This window comes from Lepidochelys kempii, chromosome 7 (genome assembly GCF_965140265.1).
Source record: "Lepidochelys kempii isolate rLepKem1 chromosome 7, rLepKem1.hap2, whole genome shotgun sequence".
In the NCBI taxonomy this organism is placed as follows: Eukaryota; Metazoa; Chordata; order Testudines; family Cheloniidae; genus Lepidochelys; species Lepidochelys kempii.
Window position 1 is genome coordinate 21,451,405 of NC_133262.1, and position 13,956 is coordinate 21,465,360.

Below are 13,956 nucleotides of genomic sequence, written 5' to 3' on the forward strand. Positions count from 1 at the left end.
TCATGAGCTCTCAGATCCAGTCTGGCAGAGCAGTTCTGATACTCCAGATCATCATCTGAACTTTTCCAGTGCTCATCCAAACCCAACTACCAAACTTGATGAGATTTTCCCAGAGTTGGATTTCACTTTGGCCTTCCAGAGTGTGATAACCAAGGACAGAACTTCCGCATTTTAGGAGCAGTTCAGAAGCAGAGGGCAAAAGACATTAAGAAATAACAAGCTGAAAAATACTCAGTGAAAACATTTGTTTTACAAAGACTTAAGTCTGAGCACAATGGAGTTTTATAAAAACCTTGCCACTGTATTGCACTAAGTCAAGTATTCACAACAGAATCAGCAGACACCACTGTACAGTAATTCTGCTATCAGCATGTTTACTTACAGAGGAGATGCTCTATATGCAGAGCCAAAGCTGAATTTAACAGAGTAAAGACTGAAGTGCTGTTTTGTCTAAGCAAATCCATCTATCTGGACTGGTTGGATATTAAAATCTTAGGTTTTCTTATTTCTTCTTCAAGTAATGAATTGTCCAAAGCCAGCCAGCCAACAACCTTCCACTAGGTGTCTATGTCTATGTTTTGTTCTCACACACACTAACACACAGACACAGACTCTCTCTCTTGCTCTTCCCCCAACCCTTTCCGGAAATCTGCGTCATCTTTTCATAAGTATCTCCCATTTCTATAGTGCATCCCCTCCCAAAGTGCTTTACAAACAAACTGATACACAAACAATGCCTGGAAATTGTTTGGTCCAACAGTGAAATACGGCCATCTCTGGAGTGAGAAGCATCAGCTACACCGCATAGCAGGAGGTGAAGAAGAATATTTGGTAGGCCACATTTAAGCAGCCAAACTGGAATTTGGCCAGGACACAAGGATTAATACTATTGAACATTTATATTATGGTAGTCCTTAGAGGGCAACCAGATTGTACAGCACTTAACACAATGGGACCCCAAATAGATGGAAAATAAAACTGTCCCTGACCCAAAGAGCAGTTGACAACTACTCTTACACATAAGGGTCATGGGGTCTTTAATTACCATATTTGGTCAGGACACACACACACAATATCTAGGCCAAATCTTCTGCTGGTGTCAATCAGCTCAGTTTCACTGAAAGCAATGCAGCTTCATCGATTTACAATTATGAATCTGTCCTTCTCTTTCTATATGTACATAAAACAAAGTATTTAAAATTCCAACTGAGCATGAGGGAGAAGCAATAAAAACAGGCTTTGCCACAGAGAAATACTAGATCACAAGACGACATCGATGGTTCACATTCCCCCTTCCTCAATCAATGGGAAAGGGAGTGGCTTGGGGGAAGGGAGAAGAACAAAGAAAACAATACACAAATTATTGCTTTTCTCATCATCCTATGCAAAATTCTGACAGACCTCCTCCCCATGCCCATCAAAGGTTGAGATCCCTCGTGACCAGGCTGCAAACAACTCAGTTAGTGGGACAGGCCGTGAAGGGAGCCTACCCCGATAAGCAGCCTTCCCAAGATTCAGATCCGCAGTGAATTCTCTTAGCATCTAAAGGAAACACAAAAGTTGACCGTTTAAACAATAGCAGCCTGCTTCTGTGAACAATCTACCGCAGGCACTGGAATGGGCTAAGGGTGCTTCAGCCCAAGCATTCCGCGTGCTAATCAACAAGGCAGCCTCTCGCCACATGGTCAGTCCCAATGAGGGCGTCGGCATGCGATGCACGTGCTTGAAGGGGAATGGAGAGGCAGAGGGGAAAGGAATTAACTAAACAGCAAGCATGTGGGGAGAAGGCAGGAGGTGTCTTGAGTAGCTAAGAATGAGTGAGGTCCCCAGTTCTCTAGGGCCCCCCTACCACCACCCTCATCGGAGGCGCAGGTATGACGGGATGGAGTAGTTGAAGAGCAAGTAATCCATTTTGTATAAATTAAAGAGTCTCCTTTGGTAGAAGGGGCTGATGTCCTCGAAGAACTGGGCTGTCATGTCGTCTGTGGTCCTGGTGGTCTTAGAGGAAGAGGGGAACTTAACACTGGCATCGGCCCCTACCAGCTGCAGGACGTAGTTGGCGTCCTCGGCCAGTGTCTCGTACTTGCCCACCACATCGTAGTGAATGATGCAGGGGTGGCAGAGCGAGTGCACCCGCTCCCAGTGCTCGTTGAAGGGCTCCTCAACTTGTGTGCGTGGGTCCAGCAGGTAGTAGACGAACTCCTTGAAGCGCACATCATCGCCACGCTCCAGGGCCTCGTTGCTGGGCTCCTGCCGGTGCCGACGGATGATCTTGGTGCCGTAGCGCTTGTGGAAGGCCGTGTTGTAGCGGCGGGTGAACTTGTTGCGGTAGGCCGAGACCAGGCGCTCGAAGGGTTCTCGCACAAAGATGAACTTGAGGTAGTTGCGCAGGCGATGGTTGATCTCGGGAGTGCTGTACTCGGAGAGGGTGCGCAGGTTGGACGAGACATGGGCCTCATTGGCTGGGATTTCCAGAGGGTCCCGGTATTTGCCCTGTCCAGTCAGAACCATCATGACTCGCTTCCAGTTGGTGCAGGCCACCTTGGGCACGTAGCAGTAGAGCAGCCCATGCACGTCATCCACCACCAGGTGGCGAAGATCATCGCGTGTCAGGAGGCGCCGCTTGCGGGTGTAGCGACTGCAAACGCTGCTCAGCAGGTCCCGCCTCTGCTGGTGAGTGGCCTGCACTGATGACTGCTCAAACTGGGGAGAGACAAGAGGGAAATCGTTATTGCCCAACTGAACTTAAAATGGAGTTGGGCTCCAGCCAGACGTACTGAGTTCAGACATGGAAATCAGAGCATGAAGTCCATGTTCCCACTCTGCTCTGGTGGAACACGCTTTCCCCTCCCCAGCACTGGGCTCTGCTTGTAGGCTGTGGAGTTCACCTATGTGGACTTTTTGCCTTAGCTCTGAGCTTTGATTGCTGTGAGGCACTTGACACTTAGATCCAATGGGGAAAAAGGAGGAGAGTGGAAGCAAATAGAGAGAGAGAGAGAGAGAGAGAGAGAGAGCACGCGCTTGTGAAAAATGGAGCAAAGAGAGAAATTCTACTTTAAAAATTGCTATAATACATACACACTAAATATAGACTGGCCACTTGTGCTAGCACAGTTAAGGGGTCAGGACGGAGTTCGTAATACAAGGAATTGGCTTCCCTTTGGCTAGGGAAAAATTAAATTGAACTGAGTTACCCATAGAGGAAAAACCATGAATGTTGAGGGGGTGTTTTCAAAGGCCCAAGGGGCAGCCTGGTAGACGTCCATTGAAAGTCAAAGGGATTTAGGCACACAACCCTCACTCGCGTCCTTGGAAATCTCTCCTTGAAACGTGGGGGCAGGGGAGTTTTCAACCAGGAAGCTACAATCCCTTCCACCAGCCTTGCTTAGGAGCCTGCCTGTGCAGCCTCTGTGGGATGGGGTCTGGGGATATTCTCAGGGCTGGTGGCAGGCTGGGTGAAGGTGAGTCTCCAACACATGGCTCAGCTCCCATGTTAGGGGCTGTTCTGGCAGCTGGGACATGAGTCAGATTCAAGTGCACGTTTTCAGAGAGGTGTGGAAAGCAGCAGGGAACTGGGAGGGAGAATGAGCTGTTTCCAAGTCCCATGCTTTCTGGATGGCAGAGTCAGGAGCCCTGCATCACCCAGCTTTGTCAGCACTGCCTGCTCCTTAGGCTGGAGCCTTTAGGGTCAGAACATCCTTGGGTTTCGTGAGAGGGACATTTATGGCTCCGGGAGCAGAAGAACGTTCGGTCTCTAGCACCCCCTTGGAGCTGGCAGCCGGGATTGAACGTGCACGCCTTGCAGGGACGAGGGGCTGCTCGGGCTGTGGCTGGAAGGGAGCATGACCCACAGAGCGGCGCGGACTGAAGGCACAAACCATTCTGAGGCCTGCCCTGTGCCTAATGCAGGAAGCAAAGAGGGGGCCTTTGGCACTTGCCCTGCAGAGGGTGTAGGCAAAGGAACAGCCCCCTTTGAGGGCCTCCTGCAGTGCAGAGGGGAGTGAAGAAACCCCATACAGAGATGGGAAGGTAGGAGGGGAATGAGAGGCTGTCCTTCCTTGCACAGCCAGACAGCATCACCCTTGCTGCTAAAGCCATCTGCTGGGCTGCCTGCTGAGCAGCCCCTCAGAGCTTGGATTGGCAACACCCGCAGCTCCCCCAGACTGGGGGGGTGGGGGGCTAGACCTGCCTTGGCCTCAGTTCTCCCCCGCTCACATTATTCTCCTGAGGTCAGCAGACGAGGAAAGCAGATGCCCCCGAGTCGTCTCAACGCCACCCCCCCCACCCCCCCGTTTTCTATGAGGCCAGCTCAGCATCTGTAACTGGAGCGGTCCCACCGGCCGCAGGACATGATTGTGATCACACCTGTCTTGAGATGCCTCCAGCAACCCAAACACCCTCCCCCATTCCCCCCACTTCGCATCTCTTTCTGCCTGAGCTGTCTGCAAAGCCAAGGCTTGGCGGAGGTCAGCACGTGTCCCCAGGCTGGGCTGTGCAGGGCAAGTTCACTAACCAGAGACTCAGATTCCTATTCGGGGCCTTCCCTCACCATTGCACAAAGCCTAGGGACGTCTCTCCTCCTCCTCCGATGCCACATCCCCCAACACAGCCCCGCTTTGCAGTAGGATGCAGGCAGAAGGCTCGGGTTTCAGCCCAGGAGCGCTTCATTTACATTTTCTTTCTCATCCCTCAAGTCTTCGAATCCTCCTCTCCTCTCCTCCCTGAGCCTCCTCTCCCACCAGCTCTACTGCTTTGCTAAAAGCCAAGCAGAGATGTCTCTGGATCGAAATCTCAGCTTACCCCAAAAACTTTGGGTAAGATCAGCTCCAACTTCACGCCAGCCTCTAGCTCTGTAAACCTAGAGCTGGGGAGGTTTGGATCTCTGAGCTCTGTAGCAGGGGCTCCCCTCTCACGGCAATGTCTTAAAACCACTAGAACCATGCGATTTCAAAGTAAAGCCACTGGCAGGACGCTAGATCCCCTCCCTCTCCTGCCCATCCGCTCCCATCAATGCTGGCAGAGAGGGAGAAGACAACTGCTGTGGCTTCTCCATACCACTCAGGGCTGGCCCTATAAGGGAAACTGCAAGGCTGGCAGAGTGTTACCAACTCACAGACTATGATGACAGTTAAGTAACTACCACTCCCACTGCTAAAAGAAACCTGCTTTTGTGCAGCTGTCGCTTTACCATGATGATGGCTCCCATGTTGCAAGCTGAGTGTGTCTTCCACTTCAGACTCTGCTCCTCCAGACAGGCACCCCACTGTCCAGGGGAATAGCTGCTCGCTGTCCTATTTCTGTAGCCTGGGATTCACTTTGTTTCCCTTCACACCCCTCTGTTCCTGCACCTTTCACCACCCAAACCACAGAGGGATGGATCTTCCACAGGACTGGGAACAACCCCCATGGCTTGGCATTTGAATTGGCCTCCCTCTGAGCATCCCCTACAGTTTAAACTGCTCAGCCTTGTCTACAAGGCCCTACAGAGCTCCTTGCTGGCCTACTTCTCTGACCTGGTTGCTTATCGCACCATCTGCCTCCCCCCTCCTCTTCCTCCTCACCAATAATGCCTCAGAGATGAGTCTGTTAGTTCTTTTCTCCCGCAACCATCTCCTGCCCCTTTCTCCATGCCACCCCCAAGGAACACCCTTCCTGTTCCTGCTCTCCAAGCCACCTCAGGGGTTGACCTGCACAGGTGTGACAGTGCTCTGGCAAACTGCTCCTTTTCTTCTGCGGGTGCCCCATGGGGAGATCAGGGGATGCTGCAGGCCAGGACTGAGGTGCAGCGGAGCCAGATGGGGACCCTGGACTACAATAACGGGAGCAACTGGAAGTCAGGCTTGAGGTGCTTCAGCTAAGACAGGGGGGACCCCTGGACTGGACTAGGAGGGTGCTGTAGGTCAGGATGGAAGTGCATTGGCAGAATTGTGCAGGGAAAGCTTGCACAATGACCCTCCCATTTGATAAACATGCCCGTATTCTTTCTGGGTCTCCAGGTATTTCCCCCAATATTTGTGGACCTTAAAAACTCAAGAATAATAATAAAAAAAGGGTTGCCTTAAAATCATTCCATCCCTGTAATCAGGTTCTGGCTGGATGCTCCTTCAGTAGCCAGCAAGACTGGGATCATTATCCTGTCAGCCCAGCTCACCACGCATGGAGAGAGTTCCCGCCTCATGAGGTAAGGTGCAGCCAGACCTTTGCATTCCTCACATTCTTGCTGCTGAAGCTTCCTGACAGCTGTCCGCCATTGTTACATCACCCCCTCTCCCCCAGGAGCCCGTTTGCTTATCCCAGGCTGCCTGCATGGACCCCCAGCCAGCCTGCCAGTCCCTGTAAGGCTCACTTCAAGATCCTTCTTCGGTTGGGCAGGCAAAGCTGTGAGTGCTTTGCTAGCTGGGAGCTTTCTAAACACAGCACTTTGGACCCTGGGACCCAATACAAGCCTTCCATCCCATTGATGCTTTGCATTCAGGCTCCTACACTGAAACCTGCAGATTCATTACTAGAAGTTGCACTGTGCAGGAGGAAGCTTTTACTGGGAAGAGCTCACCACCAATGCAGGTCCATAACCTTTGTAGATGTTTATGTGGGTACCATTTAGGCAACTGAAACCACATTAACATCCCTGTTCAAAACCATAGTCAGCAGGACCCATACTAATTGTAAATTGAAGCAGGACTGAAATAAAAGTATCCTTTGTCTGCTATTCACTCATTTTTTTTCTCCCAGCAGGGAAATAATGGGCCAGATCCTGAGCGGGTATAAACTGTCATAGCTCCACTGACTCCTATGACAATTTACACCAACTGAGGTTCTGCCCCACTGTACCTGGCTGGCTACTTGGAAGTCACGACATTAGCATCTTGTTCGTGGTGTTACAGATACGGCCGAAGAGGCATTTTCATTCTTAGCCCTGGATTTCAGATACTGTAACTTCCTGAAAACAATCACCCTCTGGCTTGAAATTTCTCTTGTGTGGTCTCAGCTCAGAGTTTGGTTTTGTTTTTTTTAATCTGTAGCCATTTCTGTGCGTGAAAACAGTACAGAGCATCTCATACTATAGTCAAGTGCTTTTTCTGTACTTGCTCAAAACCATGAGGGATGGAGGGATGGCTAAAAGTGTGCATGCCCAGCACCAAAGAAATGCAGCTGCATTTCACCAGTTACCCAATGGAGTAAGTGCCCGCCTTGTATTTATCTCTGTGCAAAACGGCTCCCTTCATTTCCTTCTTTTTAAAAGCCAAGGACATTAAATATCAGTTTTTAAAAACCCCAACTACATTCCTGGAGCAGTAGTCTGAGGCTTTGAATGCACCAGAGCCAAGACATTCCACATTTACCATTTCCCCAGAGCAAATGTAATGCAGCCACACAAAGGCATAAAAGCTATTACATGGGCATAAGAGGGACTCATTACAGTTGCCATGGGAACCATTAACTGCCTTTCCTGGAGTTGTGTCCATGTTCATTCTCAACAATAATGCTGCACAATGTGGTTGTGGAGGGTGAACTTGATTTCAGTGGGATGAGTTTTAGGCTGCCCCACACACACCTGAGAGATCAACATGGTGAGGATGACATGGATAGTTCTTTCTAGATCTCTGATGCCTCCAGGCCCCTGGTCCCTCCATGGCTGCTAGCAGTTGGTCAGCCACGTGACAGTGTATAACCTGTAGAGTCTGGAACTCTGGCCCAGAGCAGGGGTGTGAGGAGTGGCTGATACCCAGGATATCCTGAGTGGCACTACTGCCCCATTACGATGCATTTATGGGATGTTTGGGAGTTGGTGAGGTGAGCTGGTGTCATGCCATCACAACCCAGTGCCATGGTGATGCAGATTCACAGACCCAGTTGGGGGCTTGTTGGCTAGGTAGTTGGCAAACCAGGACTCTCCTAGAAAACAGGGGGGCTGAGTGGAAACCCCAGCTGAGGATTATGTCAATTTCCCCTGAATGTCATGTCATTGCCCCTCTCTGACAGTCAGAATGCTCTGCCTGGGCATTATGGGAAGGAAGGTCAATGGAAAAACACCACAGCGAGCAGCAGATCCCCACTCAGCAGTGCTGATGCAGAAGTTGGTCTCTCAGTTTCTGGGTCAGCCGTAGCTAATAGCATCCCCACTGACCCCCGCATGACACCCCCAAAAGTCAATGGATGGGTAGCTGTGTCAGGCTCTGGAGAGAATTATGGCCAGCCCTCCTCATTTGTGGAAAAGTTCAGGGAACCTTTGAAGATGTGGTAGATCCCACAGGATTCCCCCCCGAGGCCTTCCCTCGGGCTCCTCATCAAAACACTGTCTCTCTCTCTGCTCTGTGCTGCTGCTCCTGTCCCATGAGGGGGTTACTGTCCCCTCATTCTCAATCCTTTTGCCTGGACTGCTAACAATAGATGAAAACACCTCAAATCACGCAAGCCCCTGACAGTGACAATGGAGCACCCAAGCCAGGGGAGAGTGGAGAAGCCTGTCCCTCCCTCCCCTGCTAGCTTGGGCCACTGGGATTCTGTGCTGGCTGCAGGAGCCAGGCCTGCATGCGTCTTCTCCCTCCCCTTGCCGGCAGCCAGGAAACCTGGGCTGTGCAGTGAAAGGAACGAGCTCCATTCATTCTCCCCCTCTGCGAACCATCTGTAAAGTCAACAGTGTTCAGACAGGAGCCCAAAGGGGAGGTATGTGCTGAATTCTGAGCTGGTCTCTGGCAGCGGCTGCTCCTGATGTGCTTGCCAGCCACTCAGAAGGCTGGGAGCCCAGAGCCCATGTCCAAGAGGGCAAGAAGCAGACCTAGAGCTCTGGGTCGGACAGCTCAGCTTAACCCTTCCCTGGTGAGGAAGAGGTTGACAGCGGCTCTGTGTTTTCTGGGATCGCTGGGGAGACGGGTCCCGTCAAGGTTTCAGAAATGGCAGTTAGTGTCCGCATGTCTTCCGTCAGGATACATGGGTCTGGCCTTCCAGCCACATGCTTAAAGGCGTGCACATAGCCTGTTTTCCAGTGAGATGCTGGCCATCTGAATGGGAGGCCAGGTGGGGGCTTCCTTTAAGAATGCTCTGACTGTAACAGGGATAGCGTTAAGCAAGACAAGGCTGTTATCCTGCATTTATTTGGCCTGTTCTAGCTCTTAAGGATCTCAAAGCACTTTACAAGGGTGAAAGAATTCAGGGCTGGAGCATGCACAGGGAAAAAAAGGTGGGTGCTGGGCACCCACCGGCAGCCCCCCCATCAGCTCCCCCTCCCAAGCAGCTCCCATCCACTGGCGGGCCATGCGGAGCAGCGCCTCCCCATTCCTTCCCGCTCCTCCCGCCTGCTGCGATCAACTGTTTTGCGGTGTTCAGGAGTCCCGGGGGGAGAAGGGGCAGGAGCAAGGACACCGCGTGCTCGGGAGAGGGCTGGAACTGGGCAGGAAGAGGCGGGGCGGGGTGGGGCCTGAAGGGAAGGGGTGGAGTGGGGGCAGGGCCTGGGGCAGAGCCGGAGGTCGAGCACCCCCCGGCACTTTGGAAAGTCGGCGCCTGAGAGGTGTGGTATAGCTGATCATCTTAGCTAGTGTCTTGCTGGGACTAGGGCTTGGGTGGAGATGAGATGGCTACAACGCAATCCAAAGATGACTGCGATTCACTAAGGCCGTGTCTACAAGTACAGCGCTGCAGCTGCACCACTGGTGAAGATGCTCTATGCCAACAGGAGAGAGCTCTCCCACAAGTGGCAGAAGCTACATCGGCAGGAGAAACTCTCCCACCGACATAGGGCTATCCACACCGGTGCTTATGTCGGTGTAATTTATGTCACTCAGGGGGATGGTTTATTCACACCCCTGAGGGATATAAATTCTGCTGACATAAGCTGTAGTGTAGACATAGCCTTAGACTGTAGACTCTTCGAGGCAGGGACAATCTTTCTGTTCTGTCTGTACAGCACCTAGCCCAATGGTGCCCTGTTCAGTTATCTTGAAAAATATGGCAGAGGTGATCTCAAGATGGTCAGGGACACAACCCCATACTTGGGGTTTCCAACTGCCAGAAGTTGGACTGGACAACTGCGGATGGATCACTCAAAATGACCCTGTCCTGTTCATTCCCTCTGATGCACCTGCCACTGCATGCTGTCAGAGATGGGATACTGGGCTAGGTGGACCCTTGGTCTGACCCAGCATGGCCATTCATGTGTTCAGCGGGGGAAGATTTTACCCATCTTTTGTGCTGTAGAATTTGCTTTGAAATCCTCAGCTAGAGTACCATTGTTGGATCCTCAATTACTGTACCTCAGCCTGGCTGTGCCAGGCCAAAGGCAAATAAAACTGCTTGACACAAGTAGCAGCAGGGGTCTGGAGTACTTTTTATCACTGATAATTATCTAGAAGGTTGTGACCTTTTTCAGATGCTGCCCTTGACACCTCAAGGTCAGGTTGTTACTGCAAAGCAGCCTGTGTGGGGCTGCAATTTAAGAACACACTAAATGTCATTAAATAACGGGTCAATTCCCTCCAAACCCCCACAGATTCCCCACCCCCACCTTTCAGATCCTTCATTTTCCTCTTCAAGTTCACCCACCTGGTCACTGTCGTAAAGTGCCTGGAGTGGATTTCGGCCTGACTTCCCGTGCCAGCTGGTCCCCAGAATCCTATCCTCTGCAGCTGGAGAGAGAAGGGTAGGGGAGAAGAAAGCAGAGCATTTTACTTCCCTCGCTACTGCCTCTCGGGTACAGATGCTATGAACGAGAGCAAAGAGCTCCCAGGAAGAGTGTCTGGGTTAAATATGGGTTGGTGTCACCTTCGATTTAAGCCCATTCAGATTCTTACACTGAACGAGCAACTTGTCCCCTTCCACCACTTGCCAAGCTGTCTGTCACCCTGGGTGTGACGCTTTGCGAAAGGTGGTCACCTCTGGGTTAGGATTTACTGGATTCAAGTCCCACATCACATACTCAAAGGTGTCAAAGCGCTTCTTGCTGCTGCCCACATGTGGGATTGCTAAATGCAGATCCAGGTCTGTATATGGCCCTACACACCACATGAAAGTTCTGGAGCCAGCTGATGGTTAAATACATTATACATTTATAAAATAATATTTTCTCTATAGCCTTCCAGAAATGCTCCTTGCATATCCAGGATTGCAAATATCGATGCAAGTATCCCTAGGACATTGCAAAATAATGGCTCATCCAGGAGTGCACAAAAATATTAACAAAGGGTATCCAGAAAACTCAGCTACAATAATGGGAGAGAGAAAAGCTCAGGCGTGCTTTTGGGAAGACTTCATCGCTAAAGATACGCAAGGAGCATTTCTGGAAGGCTACAGAGAAAATATTATTTTATAACATTATACATAACATCATAAAAGCCCTGGGGTGTCTTGGAAAAGTGTGCTGAGCACCCCATTGTACTAGACATCTTGCAGGCATTCATAAAATTCAGGCAGATGTGTGATTTTTAAATTGTTGGTGTCCCATATAACGCATAGGGAAACTGAGGCAATAGGTGCTCAGGATTTATGAAAATCAAGCTATAAGTGACATGCCCACAGTGAATCAGTTAGAGAGTACGGAATAGACCTAGAAGTCTGAGTTCAAACTCACTGCCTTATAAACATGAAAATCTCTCTCACACACATACGCCCTGCTGTTTATCTGAGATTTAAAAGAGCCTGGTCAGGTTAGTAAGTGTATTTGTAATACAAATTTCCTTATCCCTGTTCTTTGTATCATCTGAATTACTGAAAGTTTTCAGAACTAAAATTCTCAAATTTACTTTTCATGACTAATGCTGTGTTGTGGTTTTTTGCATGTTTTTATTTTCTGTATTTCACTAAATTGTACTGTAAGCCTACTCATTATTCCTTTTATTTTGTTTCTTCTAGTCAGTTTCATGTTCTGGCTCTCCATATTAGCAAACTGTTGCAATGTTTGAACTGCAAACACTTCATGGGTCATGTTTAAAATCAAAGAAAATACTATTTACATGGAATGCAAGAAAATGCATACATCTTCAGAATATTTCTGCCAATAAACAAAACCTAAGTTTGGGGTACAAACATTTCATGCATGTCCTTTTAAAATAATAAACCACAAGTAAAAGGCAATTGCATTTCACAACTTCAGTTGCAACTGCCGAGTAACTTGACCCACGTGGACATGAGAAATACCACTGCCCGCTGGGCTGCATCAGCAAGGGAATTACTCAACAGGACGTAACAGATAGCAATCCCAACTGTTTTATCTGACAAAAGGGTGTAACAGCATTTGTGCTAGGCAGTGATAGTGGGACAGACTAAGGCAGTGGTTTTCAAACTTTTGTACTGGTGACCCCTTTCACACAGCAAGCCTCTGAGTATGACCCCCCCTTATAAATTAAAAACTTTTTTTTATATTTAAAACTATTATAAATGCTGGAAGTGACGCGGGATTTGGGGCGGAGGCCGACAGCTCGCGACCCCCCACGTAATAACCTCGTGACCCCCTGAGGAGTCCTGACCCCCAGTTTGAGAACCCGTGGACTAAGATATACATTTCCAGGCTCAGGTCACTTGCTAATTAATAGGGAAGTTGTCAAGATCCTTAACCATTATAAATCTGTTTTAAGTCTTACTTGCTATTTTAAAAAAATTGTTCAAGTGTTTGAAACTAAAGAGCCTCCTGCTCAGTTTTTATTTCTCTCTATACTACATAGATACCCTGGTTTTGTACTGGAGGGTTGTTTAAACTGGTGTCAGACTCCAGGATAGATGCTACCCGTCTGCTGTGTTATTCCAATTTCCAAGGCAAGTGGAGATACTGAGGAAAAGATTTCATTTATGAGAATAATGATGTGTCTAGCCCTTAAAGTTGTGAAAAACGTTCCAAATGTGACTTCATGCAGTGCTGTCTGCCTGAGTCTGCTGACAGCCTGAAACAATGGCTATCAAGGAAGAGTGAGATACCTTGTATATGTCAGATTGTGTTGACTCTGGAGCCTAATGGCAACAATTGAAATATGCACATGGTTAACCATTTAAACGGCTGGTCGGTGTAGCAGAAACATCCAGCTCATGCATTTATCCACAGCTGATTGATGCAGGGCAGCTATGAGCTACCCTCCTTCAGGCCCCGTCAGTTTAAAAAACTGCCCTGCTGTAAATGGTGGCACCCCAGAGCACAGTTCTATTCCCCATCCCTCATTTGGATTCTAGGATGCCTCGCTTCCTGCCTGAGGGACAAAGATTAAACGTGGGGAGCAGGGAAAGCTTCCCTTGGGTGTCTACTCTCTGGTCACTAGGAGACATGGTAATTGTTGCTCATCCTCCTCCTCTCTGATCCCTGCTCAGTGCAGTAGGGAGGCAGAGACAGTGCTCAGAGAGAGGGGGAGCAGGATGGAGCTGATCAGGAGCCTGGAGAGAAAGGAGGAAGTCTGCGCCACACAACAACGTCCCTGCTCAGGCCTGGGAAGGAAAGGAAGAAAGCTGATCAGGAGTAGTGGGGGAGGTTTAGGAGATCAATCCTCTTACATTCAAATCACCCCCAGCCCAGGACAGAAGAGGGGAAGAGGGAGAAGAGGCAGGGGAGGCCAAAAGGCAGATGAAGAGAGTGAGAGAAGCAGAGAATGCCCAGGGGAAGATAGCATATCTGACCCTGTGTAACCCCTCGTGATGTCAAGAGGAGCTGCTCTGGCTTATGTTGGGACTGAAAGTGGCCTTTAAAAATTTAGTTACTGCTAGAGATGGATTCAAACCAGAATCTTGATTCCAAATCCCCTCAGCTGTTTTGGTGGGGAGGGAAGATAAATGAGAGTTAACAGTTTAGATTAGAATCCCACCCCTACCCCCCGCAAAAAAAATCCCAAACAGTCAGGGGCCTGTTTTCCAGTTCTAGACGGGACATGTGAAAATCTCCCGGGCACACCTGATGTGATGTGATTTCTGCCTCTTTTGGCCAAAATCTCCCAAGATTTGGATGCCATGGAATAAATACACCTCAGTGTTGATTCAGCCTGAATC

The 13,956-nt window shown here is 49.5% G+C and overlaps 1 protein-coding gene across 1 annotated transcript in view; it reads right to left on the bottom strand.

Annotated features, from left to right (window-relative positions):
• Nucleotides 1-200: 200 nt before the first annotated feature.
• Nucleotides 201-13,956, bottom strand: part of CHST13 (carbohydrate sulfotransferase 13) — a 65,937-nt gene continuing 52,181 nt past the window's right edge. Inside the window, exons 2-3 of the mRNA XM_073351341.1 lie at nt 10,540-10,622; nt 201-2,703 (exon numbers count right to left, since the gene is read on the bottom strand). Coding sequence (XP_073207442.1) covers nt 1,858-2,703; nt 10,540-10,622 — 929 coding nt within the window. The 3' untranslated portion in view covers nt 201-1,857. The remainder of the gene's footprint in view (nt 2,704-10,539; nt 10,623-13,956) is intronic.